Source organism: Elephas maximus, chromosome 19 (genome assembly GCF_024166365.1).
Source record: "Elephas maximus indicus isolate mEleMax1 chromosome 19, mEleMax1 primary haplotype, whole genome shotgun sequence".
Taxonomy (NCBI): domain Eukaryota; kingdom Metazoa; phylum Chordata; class Mammalia; order Proboscidea; family Elephantidae; genus Elephas; species Elephas maximus.
In genome coordinates, this window is record NC_064837.1 from 46,703,285 (window position 1) to 46,718,564 (window position 15,280).

The window sequence follows — 15,280 nt, forward strand, 5'->3', positions numbered from 1 at the left end:
TCAGCCAGGATCCATCTGACATCAGCAATGATATCCCTGGTTCCACGTCCTCTTCTGAATCCAGCCTGAATTTTTGGCAGTTCCTGTTGATATACTCCTGCAGCCGCTTTTGAATGATCTTCAGCAAAATTTTGCTTGCATGGGCTATTAACAATATTGTCTGGTCCAATAATTTCCACATTCAATTAGATCACCTTTCTTGGGAATAGGCATAAACACGGATCTCTTCCAGTCGATTGGCCAGGTAGCTGTCTTTTTGGTTTGACTGTGTATTCCTTCCATCTTCTTTTTTTTTTTTTTTTCCAGTCTGATCTTTTTTTCTTTTTTATTTTTATTAAGCTTCAAGTGAACATTTACCATTCCAATCAGTCTGTCACATGTAGGTTTACATACATCTTACTCCCTTCTCCTACTTGCTCTCCCCCTATTGAGTCAGCCCTTACAGTCTCTCGTTTCGTGCCAATTTTACCTTCTTCCCTCTCTCTCTATCTTCCCATCCCCCCTCCAGTCAAGAGTTGCCAACACACGCTCCAGTGTCCACCTGAGTTAATTAGCTCACTCTTCATCAGCATCTCTCTCCCCCCCACTGACCAGTCTTTTTCTCCATCTGCTTTTGATGCTACCTGCTTCATTCAGAATCTTGTCTATAGAATCCTTCAAAATTTCAACTCAAGGCTTGAATTTTTCTACAATTCTTTCAGCTTGAGAAATGTCGAGCATGTTCTTCCCTTCTGTTTTTCCAACTCCAGGTCTTTGCACATTTCATTGTAATATTTTACTTTGTCTTCTCGAGCCGGCCTTTGAAATCTTCTGTTCAGCTCTTTTACTTCATCATTTCTTCCTTTCACTTTAGCTAGTCTACGTTCAAGATCAAGTTTCAGAGTCTCTTTTGACGTCTATTTCAGTCTTTTCTTTCTTTCCTGTCTTTTTAATGACCTTTTGCTTTATTCACGTATGATATCCTTGATGCCTTCCCACAACTTGTCTAGTCTTCAGTCAATAGTGTTCAACGCATCAAGTCTATTCTTGAGAGGGTCTCTAAATTCAGGTGGGATATACTCAAGGTTGTATTTTGGCTCTTGTGGACTTGTTCTAATTTTCTTCAGCTTCAGCTTAAACTTGCATATAAGCAATTGACAGTCTGTTCTGCAGTCGGCCCCTGGCCATGTTTATCATACTTTAATTTTGAAAAAAACTGGACTCCTTCTTCAGTTCTTTGAACATACTTATGACAGCTGCTTTGAAATCTTTTCCTACTAAGTCCAACATCCATCTTACCCCACCCTGAGACAGTCTCTACTAAGTGGTTTTTTCCTTAGTATAAGATACCTTTTCCTATTTTTATTTTCTAAGTGTCAACTTCCTAGATGTGAACCCTGAGTCTTCATAGCTTAGTGTTCAGTTAAGTAAGTAAGCTTCTATTTTATGTTGATGGATCTGTGTGAGGGCTGCGGAGGACATTAAAAGTGTAGGCTCTTTTCAAGGCTGCCCCTAGATTTTACTTTTTGCTCAGCTCTTTTGTACCTCTTTGTGCATGCATGCAACCTCTGCTGGCCAGGAATATATGGTTGGCTTGAGCTCACTCTGGTTTCTGATGAGCATGGGCACAGCCTCTGGTCAAACCAGGATATGTGATAAGCTTATAAGCCTCCTATTGTTGTCTCACCTCCTAGAACTCCCTGTTAAATCCTGGGCTCTGCGGGCCTTAACCTCAGGCTAGAAGAGCCACTGGCCTTCCTTATCATCACTTTAACTGAAAATTCTCTAAATCAAGAGAGCCTACTCTGGCAGTAGCACCAAAGCTGCTGGTTTTCACAGCTTGCCCCACCCTGGTGAACTACTATACAGAAAGAGCTGAGAGGGCATGGGAGCAGCCCCAGGCAAAACTGTCACAGACTCACGCTGTTCTTACCCAAAATAAAGTAGTTTTCATGAATAAACACCTCTTAGTTTGTTATATATCTTTAGTTGATTTCCAGAGTTCTGAAATGGTTCTTTTAGATAGTTCTGTCCAGCTTTACGGCTGCTTTTTGTGAGAGGATTTGTCGACCTCCTCACTCTACCGTACTGGAAATCCCCAACTGACTGCTGCTGTTTTATGCTACTAAGTTTTGGGGTGGACACAGACAACCAATACACACTGTATAGTTTTTTAAAATGAGCTTTATTTGTGGGATGACTTATATACATTAAAATATACCCGTTTTAAGTATACAATTCAATGGCTTTTAACAAATGTATACCCCTGTATAACTATCAAGGAACCCTTGGTGGCACAGTGGTTAAGTGCTTGGCTGCTAACCAGAAGTTTGGCAGTTCGAACCCACCGGTCACTATGCAGGACAGAGATGTGGCAGTTAGCTTCCATAAAGGTTACAGCCCTGAAAACCCTATGGGCCAGTTCAACTCTGTCCTATAGGGTCGGTATGAGTTAGAATCGACTCGATGGCAACAGGTATAACCATTACCCCAATCAAAACATAGAACATTTTCATAACCCTGCAAAATCCCCCCATGACCCTTTGCAGACAATTTCCCACCCTTGCCCAAGGCCTCCACTGATCTGCTTTCTAACACTATAGCTTTCCTTTTCAAGAATTTCAGATAAATAGAATCATACAGTATGTATTCTTGTAATTGGGCTCTTTCACTCAGCATGTTTTTGAGACTTATCCATACTATTGCATTTTTTTGTTCCTGAGTAGTATTATATCATGTGTGGTATTTGGGTATGAATATACTGCAATATGTATATCTATTTCCCTGCTATTGGTCATTTGGTTATTTCCAGTTTGGAGCGATAATGGGATTCTTTTCTCTCGGTGTGTAGTTTGCCTTTTAATTCCTCAATGGTGTCTATCAAAGAGCAGAAATTTTAAGTTTTGATCAAGTCCAATTTATCAAAAAAATTTTTTGTTATGGCCAGCGCTTTTTTTTTTCCTCTTATGTTTTCTTCTAGAAGATTTATAGTTTAGCTTTTGATGTTTAGGTCTATGATCCATTTTGAGTTAATTCTTGCATATAATGTGAGATAAGGGTCAAGATTCATTCCCCCTCCCCCGCCAATGAACTCTAGTTCTTCCAGCACCATTTTCTGAAGACTAATCTTCTCCGTTGGATTACCTTGACACTTTTGTAAAAAAAAAAAAAAAAAAAAAAACAGATGATTTATATATGTGTAAGCTGGTTGTTAGAAACGTTTTTCTAATCCACTGACTTATATGTCTATACTTACACCATGACTATGATGTCCTGATGACTGCAGCTTTACAGTAAGCCTTGAAATCAGATAGTATAACTCCTCCAACTTCTTTCTTTTTCAAAACTGATTTGCTTATTTCAGGTCCTCTGAATTTCCACATTAATTTAGAATCAGCTTTTCAATTTCTACAAAAATCCTACTGGGATTTTTGATTGGATTGTATTGAATCAAAAGATCAGTTTGGGTAGAATAGACATCTTAACAACATTGAATCTTTCAATCTATGAACACGGCTATCCCTCCATTTATTTAAGTCTTCTTTAATTTTTCTAGTGATCATTTTCAGTATACATGATTTGCACATATTTTTAAGTGTATCCCTAAGTATTCCATGTTTCTGTACATAGCATTATATTTTAAATTTCATTTTACAATTGTTCATTGCTAGTATACAGAAATAAAATTGATTTTTGAATACTGGTCATGTTTTCTATGATCTTGCTAAATTCATTCAACAGTCCTAGTAGCTTGTTTACAGATTTCTTGGGATTTCCTATGAACCCTATCACGTTATCTGTGAATAAAGACAATTTTACTTACCTCTTTTCAATTTGAATGCCTTATTGCACTAGCTAGGATTTCCAGTACAATGTTAAATAGGAGCGGTGAGATCCAATATCCTTGCCTCGTTTCTGACCTTAGGTAGAAAGTGTTCGTTCAGTCTTTTACCATTAAATATGATGTTAGTAGTAGGTTTTTCATATACGCAACTTATCAGGTTGAAAAAGTTCCCTTCTTCTAGTTTGTTTAGAGATTTTATCATTAATGGGTGTTTAATTTTGTCAAAAGCTTTTTCTGCATCTATTGAAATTATCGTATGATATTTCTTCATTCATCTGTTATTATGCTGGATTACACTGACAGATTTTGAATGTTAAAACAACCTTAACTTCAAGGATAAACACAACTTGGTTATGATCTATTATTCTTTTCCTCTATTGCTGGATTCAATTTGATAATACTTTGTTAAAGATTTTTGCATGTCCAGGAGCGATATTAGTCTGTAGTTTCCTTTTCTTGTAATGTTTGTCTGGTTTTGATATTAAGGTAATGATAACCTCATAAAATGAGTTAGGAAGTTTCCCCTCCTCCTCTATTTTTTGAGAGGAGTCCCGGTGGTGCAATATTAAGCACTTGGCTGCAAATAAAAAGGCTGGCAGTGTGACTCCACCAGTGGCTCCATGGGAAAAATACCTGATGATCTGCCTAGGAAATCCTATAGGCAGTTCTACTCTTTCATTTACAGGGTTGCTATGAGTTGGAATCGACGTGACAGCACACAATGAATATTTTTTTGAACAATTTTTTGTAAGATTAATATTATTTTTTCTTTAAATGTTTGACAGAATTCAATAGTAAAGCTATCTAAGCCTGGAGGGTTTTTGTCTGTGGGAAGGATCTGAAATATCAATCCAATTTGTTCAAAGATCAAGGGCTAGGCTACTCAGGTTTTCTATTTCTTCTTGTCAGTTTTGGAAATTTTTTTTTATTTTGTAATTTGTGTCTTTCAAAGAATGTGTCCAATTTCAGCTAAGCAGTCAAATTTATCAGTATAAAATTATTCATAATATTCCCTTAATATCCTTTTAATGTCTGTAGGATTTGTAGTGATATTTCTTTTTTTATTCCTGGTGTCTGCAATTTGTGTCACCTTTTTTCTCCTTGACTAGACTAGAGGTTGAACCCAGCTTACTGATTTTATTTCAAAGAACCAGTTTTTGGTTTCACTATTTTCTATTTCATTGATTTCTGCTATTGTCTTTACTATTTCTTCCTTGTACTTACTTTGGATATAACTTACTTTTATTTTTCTAGCTTTTTTTTTTTTTAAGCAAAACAAACTTATTATTTTTATTGATATAAAGGAAATTCATTGGGTGTTTAAGGATAAAGAATAACTGGATGGTGGTGGAGAGCAGTGCTATTTCCAAATAGGGTGCTTAGGGAAGTTCTCTCCGATTAAAATAAATAAAAAAAATTATTTTATTTTAATCTCTCTGATTACGTAACAAATATTCCCAATTTAAATACAAATGTTCTCATTTGGTAATAGTTGGATTTTTTTCCCTTTTTTATTGTGCTATAAATAAAAGTTTACAGTGCAAGTCAGTTTCTCATACAAAAATTCATATACACATTGTTGTGTGACCCTAGTCGCAATCCCTATAATGTGACAGCACACTCCTTTCCACCCCGGATTTCCCGTGTCCATTCAACCAGCTCCTGTCCCTTTTTGCCTTCTCACCTCACCTCCGGACAGGAGCTGCCCACCAGTATCATTTTATGTCTTATAGTCCAGTCTAATTTTTGTCTGAAGAGGTGCCTTGGTGAATGGTTTCAGCTCTGACTAAAGAAGAGTCCGGAGGTCAGGTTTTCTGAGGTCCCTCCGGTCTTAGTCAGACCATTAAGTCTGGTCTTTTTACTAGAACTCGAGTTCTGCACCCCACTTTTCTCCTGCTCCATCACGGACTCTCTCTTGTGTTCCCTGTCAGGGCCGTCATTGGTGGTAGCCAGCACCATCTAGTTCTTCCGGTCTCAGACTGATGGAGTCTCTGATTTATGTGGCCCTTTCTGTCTCTTGGGCTAATATTTTCCTTGTATCTTTGGTGTTCTTCATTTTCCTTTGCTCCAGGTAGGCTGGGACCAATTAATGTATCTTAGATGGCCACTATTTTTCTAGCTTTTTACAGCTGGAAGCTGAGATCCTTGATTTTAAAACTTTCTTTTTAATATAAGCATTTAAAGCTATATATTTTGCTCTAAGTACTGCCTTAGCTGCATTCCACAAATTTTTTTTATTAACTTTTATTGAGCTTCAACTGAATGTTTACAAATCAAGTTAAACTGTCACATATAAGTTTATATACACCTTACTCCATACTCCCACTTGCTCTCCCCCTAATGAGTCAGCCCTTCCAGTCTCTCCTTTCGTGACAATTTTGCCAGCTTCCAACTCTCTCTATCCTCCCATCCCCCCTCCAGACAGGAGATGCCAACACAGTCTCAAGTGTCCACCTGATACAAATAGCTCACTCTTCATCAGCATCTCTCTTCTACCCACTGTCCAGTCCCTTTCATGTCTGATGAGTTGTCTTCGGGAATGGTTCCTGTCCTGGGCCAACAGAAGGTTTGGGGACCATGACCGCCGGGATTCCTCTAGTCTCAGTCAGACCATTAAGTATGGTCTTTTTGTGAGAATTTGGGGTCTGCATCCCACTGATCTCCTGCTCCCTCAGGGGTTCTCTGTTGTGCTCCCTGTCAGGGCAGTCATCGGTTGTGGCCGGGCACCAACTAGTTCTTCTGGTCTCAGGATGATGTAGGTCTCTGGTTCATGTGGCCCTTTCTGTCTCTTGGGCTCTTAGTTATCGTCTGACCTTGGTGTTCTTCATTCTCCTTTGATCCAGGTGGGTTGAGACCAATTGATGCATCTTAGATGGCCGCTTGTTAGCATTTAAGACCCCAGACGCCACATTTCAAAGTGGGATGCAGAATGTTTTCATAATAGAATTATTTTGCCAATTGACTTAGAAGTCCCCTTAAACCATGGTCCCCAAACCCCCGCCCTTGCTCCGCTGACCTTTGAAGCATTCAGTTTATCCCGGAAACTTCTCTGCTTTTGGTCCAGTCCAGTTGAGCTGACCTTCCATGTATTGAGTATTGTCCTTCCCTTCACCTAAAGCAGTTCTTATCTACTAACTAATCAGTAAAAAACCCTCTCCCACCCTTCCTCCCTCCCCCCCTCGTAACCACAAAAGTATGTGTTCTTCTCAGTTTATACTATTTCTCAAGATCTTATAATAGTGGTCTTATACAATATTTGTCCTTTTGCCTCTGACTAATTTTGCTCAGCATAATGCCTTCCAGGTTCCTCCATGTTATGAAATGTTTCCCAGATTCGTCACTGTTCTTTATCGATGTGTAGTATTCCATTGTGTGAATATACCACAATTTATTTATCCATTCATCCGTTGATGGACACCTTGGTTGCTTCCAGCTTTTTGCTATTGTAAACAGAGCTGCAATAAACATGGGTGTGCATATATCTGTTTGTGTGAAGACTCTTATTTCTCTAGGGTATATTCCGAGGAGTGGGATTTCTGGGTTGTGTGGTAGTTCTATTTCTAACTTTTTAAGATAACGCCAGATAGATTTCCAAAGTGGTTGTACCATTTTACATACCCACCAGCAGTGTATAAGAGTTCCAACCTCTCCGCAGCCTCTCCAATATTTATTATTTTGTGTTTTTTGGATTAATGCCAGCCTTGTTGGAGTAAGATGGAATCTCATCGTAGGTTTAATTTGCATTTCTCTAATGGCTAATGATCGAGAGCATTTTCTCATGTATCTGTTAGCTGCCTGAATATCTTCTTTAGGGAAGTGCGTGTTCATATCCTTTGCCCACGTCTTGATTGGGTTGTTTGTCTTTTTGTGGCTGAGTTTTGACAGTGCATTCCACAAATTTTGAATGTTGAGTTTTCATTATCACTTAGTAAAATATATTTTCTAATTCTCCATGTAATTTATGCTTTGATCCATGGGTTATTTGTAAGTATCTTATTTAACTTTTAAAATTTCCAGATATTTGTTATTAATTTCTATTTTAATTCTGTTGAGGCCACAGAAGGTATTCAGTATGATTTCAGTCCTTCCGAATTTATTGAGACTTATTTTATGGCCCATTATTTGATACATCTTAGTGAATATTCCAAGTGCACTTGAAAAGAATATTTATTTTGGTGCTTTCCAGTGTAGCATTCCATAAATGCCAAATAGACCAAGTTCACTGATAGAGCTGTTCAAGTCTTCTATAGCTTTACCATTTCTTTTGCCTACTTGTTTTAACAATAACTTTGAGAAGGGTACTATGAAATATCTTTTTCTCATCTATTCTTTTTTCTGAAATTTATTTCATCTGTTATTAGTACCTACTCCAAATTTCTTGTGATTAGTATTTGCAATAGTGTATTTTTCCCTCCTCATTTTGCTCTTAATCTCATTATGTTTAGGTTTTCTTTTAAATTCTTGAGTATATTCATAATTGCTATTTTAAAACTCTTTATTGGTCTTGTCTTTCTTCTGGTTCTATACCACATTTTCCTGCTTCTTTTGCATGTCTTGTAATGATTTTGTTGTCTTCCTTTAAAGAGTGTTGAGGTTTGCTTTGGCAGGAAGTTAACTGTGGCTCAATTTGGTCCTTTTGAGGTTTGTTTTTAATGTTTATCAGGGCAAGTCTAGTTTGGCCCTGCTAACAAGGTATGGGAAATCCTGGTGGCACAGTGGTTAAGAGCTACGGCTGCTAACAAAAGGTCAGCAGTTTGAATCCACCAGGCGCTCCCTGGATACTCTATGGGGCAGTTCTAATCTGTCCTGTAGGGTCGCTATGAGTTGGAATTGACTTGACAGCAACGGGTTTGGCTTTTTTGGTTTTAACAAGGTGTGACGTTTCTGGAGTCTCTACCAAATGTTCCAGATGTTCAATGAGCTTTCTCTACTTTGGATGATTCAGACTTCTCCCAGCCTCTTTGAGCTCTTGCAGTTCTTCAGCTCACAGCTTCCTGGTAATTGTTCTTTACTAATGAGATGCTCTTTGCCCAGTTTTGTAGAGTCTCACCCTGAGCATGTATAAAATAATTCAGTATTCAGCCAAATCTACGCAGATTTCTGTAGCCCGTTTTTTGATTAGCTCCCCCTCGCCGGTCACGGATTCCAGTCATCTAAGTCTCTCAGAACGCCAATCTCTTTCTCAGAAGATTATTTGTGCTTTGCTTGGGTATCCTCTCCTTGTGCCCATTATCTGGAAGATGCCTCCAGGCAAAAAGCCTGGGTAATGATAGGGCTCACTTCACTTATTTCACTTTTCTTAGGGTTCAGTCCTGTGCTACATATAATCCAACATCTCAAACTCATTGTTTTATATATTTTGCCCGGTTTTCTAGTTGTTTACAGCAAGAGAGAAAGTCTGATATTTGTCATGATCAGAAGCAGAAGTCTGTTTCTTTGATTTTTAAATCTGTATCTTTTTTTCTTTTATATTGTGTTTTTAAAGTCACTATAACAGTGGAAATCTGAACATGGATAAATGGGTTATTTGATGATATTAAGGTATTTTTTCATATGAGTGACACTTAATGTACTATGTTAAAAGTCTACCTTTTATAAATTCATAATAAAATACTTACAGATTAAATAACATGATGTCTGGAGCTTTTTTTTTTTTTTTCCAAAATAAGATAAAATGAGAGGAGTAAGGGGGCAATGGTATTGATGACCCAAGACTGGCCATAAGTTGATAATACTGAAGCTGAGTGATGGATTTATTATACTATTTTGTTTACTTCTGTATATGTTTTAAGTTTTCCAAAGGAAACAAGTCAGAAATTTTTCTCTGGGTGATTATAGCTCCAGCTTGATATGGCTGAGTTTATGTGTTTTATGTTGTTTTCAGTTTTTAGGGACTGTTTTGATTTTTTTCTTTTTTTACTTAATTTGTTTTAATTATGTAAACAATTTACATGGCTATTAAAGTAAAACTATAAAACAGGACACTTCAGAGTTCTCTCTTCTTTATCTCTATGTTTCCTCCCTCCCCTATAAACACTTTTATTAGTTTTTGACTGATATTTCCATTGTTTCTTTTTGGGAAAAAATATATACATATATATATGCACACACACACACATATGTATTACAGAATTTTTCTGCAAATAATGCGCTAACACATATAATGCACAGAAATAATGAAATTTGTAAAACAGTTCCTGGTATAGTATATCTATGCATATACTGTGCATGTCTTGTGACATTTCCAGAAGTAAATTTCGGCCTCATTAACCCACCCTCCATATTATAGGTAAATCATACCGTTCTGTTCATTTTCTTTAATCTCCTGCTTATATGAATAAAAACAGCCTGAAAATGTTACTTTGGATCATAATTGTATAATAAAGGTATAAGCCACAGTCAAGAAGTCATGGGTGGAGTCTGGTAGTCCCCCAGTAATCAGAAAATAAGCAAACGAAACTGTGCATGTGTTTCTATTAATTTAAGTTGATAATTATAATGCAAAAACCTTATCAGACCGTCTTAAGTGAAACCGTTAGGTTATGTTAGGTCTGTTCATTTCACAGTTTAATTTTGTCTTCTTAGTGTTAATTAAAGTCAGTAACATGTAAAAAAAAAAAATGGCATAGCGTGCTTAGGAAAATAACACGTGGGGGGTTATGCAGCTGGGAAAAAACGAATAATGTGCATTATTGGCAAAAAATACAGTAAGTCCTCTGCCCCTACAAAAAGTATTATATTATACGAACTTCTTTTTTCACTTTATAGTATGTCCTGTGTTCACTCCTGAGTACTATATAGAGATTTTTCTCATTTCTTTTAAACCCTCTGCTACCAATACATATTTGGGTTGTTTCTAGTCTTGCTATTACAAATAATGTAATGTTTGTTATTAGAAACAGTACAAATGAACAACCTTAGACATATACTATATTTCTGCCAGTGTATCTTCGGGATAGGAAAAATTCCCAGAAAAAAGTGTAAATTATATTTAACTTTTCTAGATACTAAATGGTTGAATTTTTAATCTCTGTAACACTAAGTATTCAAAGAAAACAGAAAATCAAAAGGTAATCTATCTAAAAGAAATGTAGAGTTACTGATATAAAGCAGCAGTGAGAAGAAGGTACCAGTAAATCTGTCTCTCATATTAGTTTCCAAATCAATCCACATGAATAATACTTACTAGCAGAATGAATTAACAACCACAGTCCTTGTCTTTCAGACACTTTCTTACATTAAACATTAACAATGTTGTGACCTCAAAGAAGATAGTAAATAAACAATGTGTACCCTATGCTTAAAAAAAAAAAAAAAAATTTTTTTTTTTTTTACCCTATGCTTAGACTGTCTTCTACTTTCCCTGATCCAAGCAATTTCAAAGATCCCATCTCTTTCATGAGGCTTTTCTGGACAGAAAGGCTTGGTGAATAACCCTGGCTCCTCCCTGTGCAAATATGCTTCTACAATGACTTCATTTCACCTTACAATAAGCAACAATATGCCTACATAATATTCAAATGTTATTTGATGCATGTAATTACCAACTCACATCCTTGGGCTGAAGGTTTATTATATCTACTTTTTAAGTCTACTATATCTGGAACTGCAAGCCTCTCAAGGATGGACGATATGTCTAGTTTTTTTATACAGCAACTGACACAGACACAACACATTTAAGGAGCCATTTAATAAATGCCACCATTACTGGTTATCGTAAGCTGTTTAGTCCTGTGGTTAAGATGTTACACATTTTTATAGAATTATATGTTTACTGTGGCTTTTGAAATATAGTTACTAGTATCTTTTTGAAATAAAAATAATCCTAGTAATCTATATTTTTAGTATCCCTGCTGCATATACATCAACTACAATTTTTTTTAAGTTTTCCTTTAAATATCAAAACAGGATTTAGGCCAAATCCAAAATAAGTTTATTTAATTTTTACCTTAATGTTGTTTTTTCCTTTTGAAGTAGCTTTCCTCTGTAAAAACAGGATGAAATTTGCTAAATATATTTACTAGCCTGCATTTAAAGCTAGTGTAGGCCAGACACAAGGGGCTATGACTCACCCTTCTAAAACATACGATACTTACGCGTCTGTGGTCTTTGTACACCCATTAAGATTCAGCACTTCAATGTTCCTACAGTTCTGTGCAAAGGTCCTTTATAGGAAAGAAACAAAGTAAAAGCTCTCAGGTGAAATGGGCACCACTCCAGGCAAAAAAATAATAATAATAAGAGATTTTATTATTGGCAATATTGATTGTTGGTACCAAAGTGGTTCACAATTATCCATAAATTTTCAACCCAAAACCCTTAAACACTGATCTGTATGTCAACCAAGTTCAAATGATCTATCTTTGAGTAAATTAATGTTTAAAAAAAAAAAAAATCACTTAAAGCATAATAAAAATAAAAATTAAAAAAAAAAAAACATACTCAAGGTCCTAGAAAGAACCAGTTATGATGGGGAATCTGGCTTTTTTTTTTTGGCGGGGGGCACTTGTTTTATTCCCCAGCCCATGCTTCCCATTACTGTATATTTTTGTGCTCTAAGTAACGTATATGTGATTGGGTTCTAAAGATCTTAGACATTTAAAAGCTATTTTAGTATTTTCTGGGTGAGATGATGCTATTCTGGGTAGGATGGTTCAATGAGATTAGTTAATCAACAGTTATGGTCTTACCTTAATGCATTGTCTCCTACTCCAAGACAGCCACGAAGACTCAACTTTCGTAAAAAGCCCCCGCATCTTTTTGAAATATTCTCCACTACCCGGCCCTGTAAGACAGGTAAACAAAAAGATAAGTTATCTCACTATTTATGAAAAGAACACACCTGATTTTTTTAAAAACAATTTATAAACAAAGAGAAAAGGTTTCTTCTCATTTTAAAGACCTAATTAATTTATTGGAGCCCTGGTGTTGCAGTGGTGAAGAGCTTGGCTGCTAACCAAAAGGTCGGCAGTTGGAATCCACTACTCTCTCCTTGGAAACCCTATGGGGCAGTTCCACCCTGTCCTATAGAGTCACTCTGAGTGGGAATCGACCCGATGGCAACGGGTTTGGTTTTTGGTATATTTTAAGAAAGCTCTCCTGATTAATCCATCTACTTGAAACGTGCCTAAACTCTGTATCCTTATTTATCTTGTTTAATTTGTAAGATATTCTGCATTTGAGGAAATGGTGCCCTATAGTGCTCTTATGCTACTATATACATGTATACTGCATTCCTGGCTAAACCACACCTACTGAAAGACAGTAACTGTTTTTATTATTTTTGTATTCCTTCTAATGTGTTTACTGCGGTACTCTGCATATAACAAGAGTCTCAACAAAACCCTGCTGAATGATTTTGCAGGCAGTATCGGCATAAACATTTACATCCATGAAGATTAGAGAAGTGCAAAAAACATAAAAACCCAGTGTAACGTCAATGGGTATTATTTTAAAAACATTTTTCTGAAGACAATGAAAAGTACGTGTGCTTTTTTTTTTTTTTAAACTTCTTATCTCAAGAGAATTATTTCCACTAGAACTTAAAAAAGAAAAAAAAAGTGTCTAATTTAATTCTTATAACACTACGAGGGAGCTATTATTTTCACCCTCCTGGTGAAAAAAGTAAGGACCAGAGAGCTCAAATTCAGGTTAAGCTTTAAGTTTATCTAACTCCAAAACCCATTATGTTTCTTTATTTTAGAGATAACAGGCTATGCTAAGTGAAGCTATACTATAGAACAGCAAAAACAATTCAATAAATGATTTTGGCTTTATTCTTTTTTTCATTCTCCACAAAAAGTATCTGTAGCCTCCCCAAGAACCGAAATGCTCATCTCAAGAATATATGCCAATACTACCCCCAACAAGTTTTAGCTCTACTTGTTCTTCAATAAACAAATACAGAATGACTTCCTTAAATAAGCAAACACAGGTTCACATTTCCACTGCAAAAACAAAAGCAAAAATAAAAATTTTGATTCCGGTTTCAGTGAAATAATTCTGTTCACTCTCAAAAACTAAACAAGCTCTTGGGAACTTCAAAGGCTCTTATGAAGTTAAGATACACTGAAATTAATAGTTTTTCTCTCCAGGGAAAAGGAGAAGATTTGCATGGCTGGGGTTAATCTGTTCCATGCTGTAATTACATTCTAACAAGAGAAATGGGGCCACACACCACATAATTATACCTCAATATCCCTCTGGAAATCAAACAGGTCAATTCGCTGCCAGTTACTGCCATCCAGAGCCAGAACATTCCAGGCCTATTTTGAAGAAAAAGTAAAAAAAAAATGAACAAGAGCTGAAATGAAAGGGAAAAACCAGAATTATTTAAATTCACAATTTAACCTAATAACAACCAACTAATGTATGAAATGGGCCAAAAAATTTCTCAACCCCACCACTAACTCCCCAATGACCTGCCTTATTCCTGACCCATACTTTATTCTCCAGTTAGATTATCTTATAAATGAATAGGTACAGAAACTAACAGTTAAGGAGGCTCTTAGATTAGGGAAGTTGGGGAAAGGACAAAGTTGTGATAAGTATCAGGCAGAAGCTGTTTTCTAACTGGAAGACTGTAGTTTCTATCCAAAATGAGATAGAAGTTAAGCTGATGAAAAGTCTCCTGATCTATCCCTAAACTGGGAATAAGATGAGGTTGAAACCAAAGGAAGGGGACAGTATTCCAAACACAGTAGTGTTCAATACGTATTTGTTATCCATAGTTATCACTTGGTTAGACTTGAAACTGTGATACAGTGATTTGCAACTAAGAAAAGACAATATCATCTCTCTGTATACATGAAAGGACCTTAATGCTTTTCCTCCTCATCAATTTGCTCACTCAAGCATGTTTTTCAATTCATCACCACTCCCTCTAACTTGATTCAGCAGTTATTTTAAAATAGTGATAATACTTCAGCTTCGACAAGCTAAAAGGAGGCAAGAAAGTGTCTAAGCTTTTCAACTTTTCAGGATTAGGTGACAAATAACTTCAGTAGAAGGTAATTTTTTGTGGATCATTCTGTATTTTAATCAGAAACCTTTTAGAAGTTTATCTATACACAGGGGGACAGGAGCTGGTTGAATGGACATGGGAAATACAGGGTGGAGAGGAGGAGTGTGCTGTCTCATTAGGGGGAGAGCAGCCAGTAGTACACAGCAAGGTGGGTATAAGTTTTTGTATGAGAGACTGACTTGATTTGCAAACTTCTGCTTAAAGCACACAAAAAAGTTTGCCTGTAAAATTTAAAATGTAAACAAAACTCTTAGTGCTGTTATAAATTTAGAGTATTACATCTTCAACAAATTAAATCAAAGATTCAATATTGGCTATACTTATTGGCATTTCTCAGAAATTGTGAAACAGAAATTCTTGATATATTTATAAGCACCAGGATAATTACCACACATTCAGCAAGAAATATGTCAGAAACATGGAGAGAAGGTAAG

General features: G+C 36.3%; 1 protein-coding gene across 3 annotated transcripts in view; it reads right to left on the reverse strand.

Annotated features, from left to right (window-relative positions):
• FBXL20 (F-box and leucine rich repeat protein 20) overlaps positions 1–15,280 on the reverse strand; it is a 105,032-nt gene that overhangs the window by 34,758 nt on the left and 54,994 nt on the right. For all 3 annotated transcript variants that reach the window (XM_049861543.1, XM_049861544.1, XM_049861545.1), the window contains exons 4-6: positions 14,014–14,088; positions 12,514–12,608; positions 11,920–11,988 (exon numbers count right to left, since the gene is read on the reverse strand). In XM_049861543.1, the coding sequence (XP_049717500.1) occupies positions 11,920–11,988; positions 12,514–12,608; positions 14,014–14,088 (239 nt within the window). The remainder of the gene's footprint in view (positions 1–11,919; positions 11,989–12,513; positions 12,609–14,013; positions 14,089–15,280) is intronic.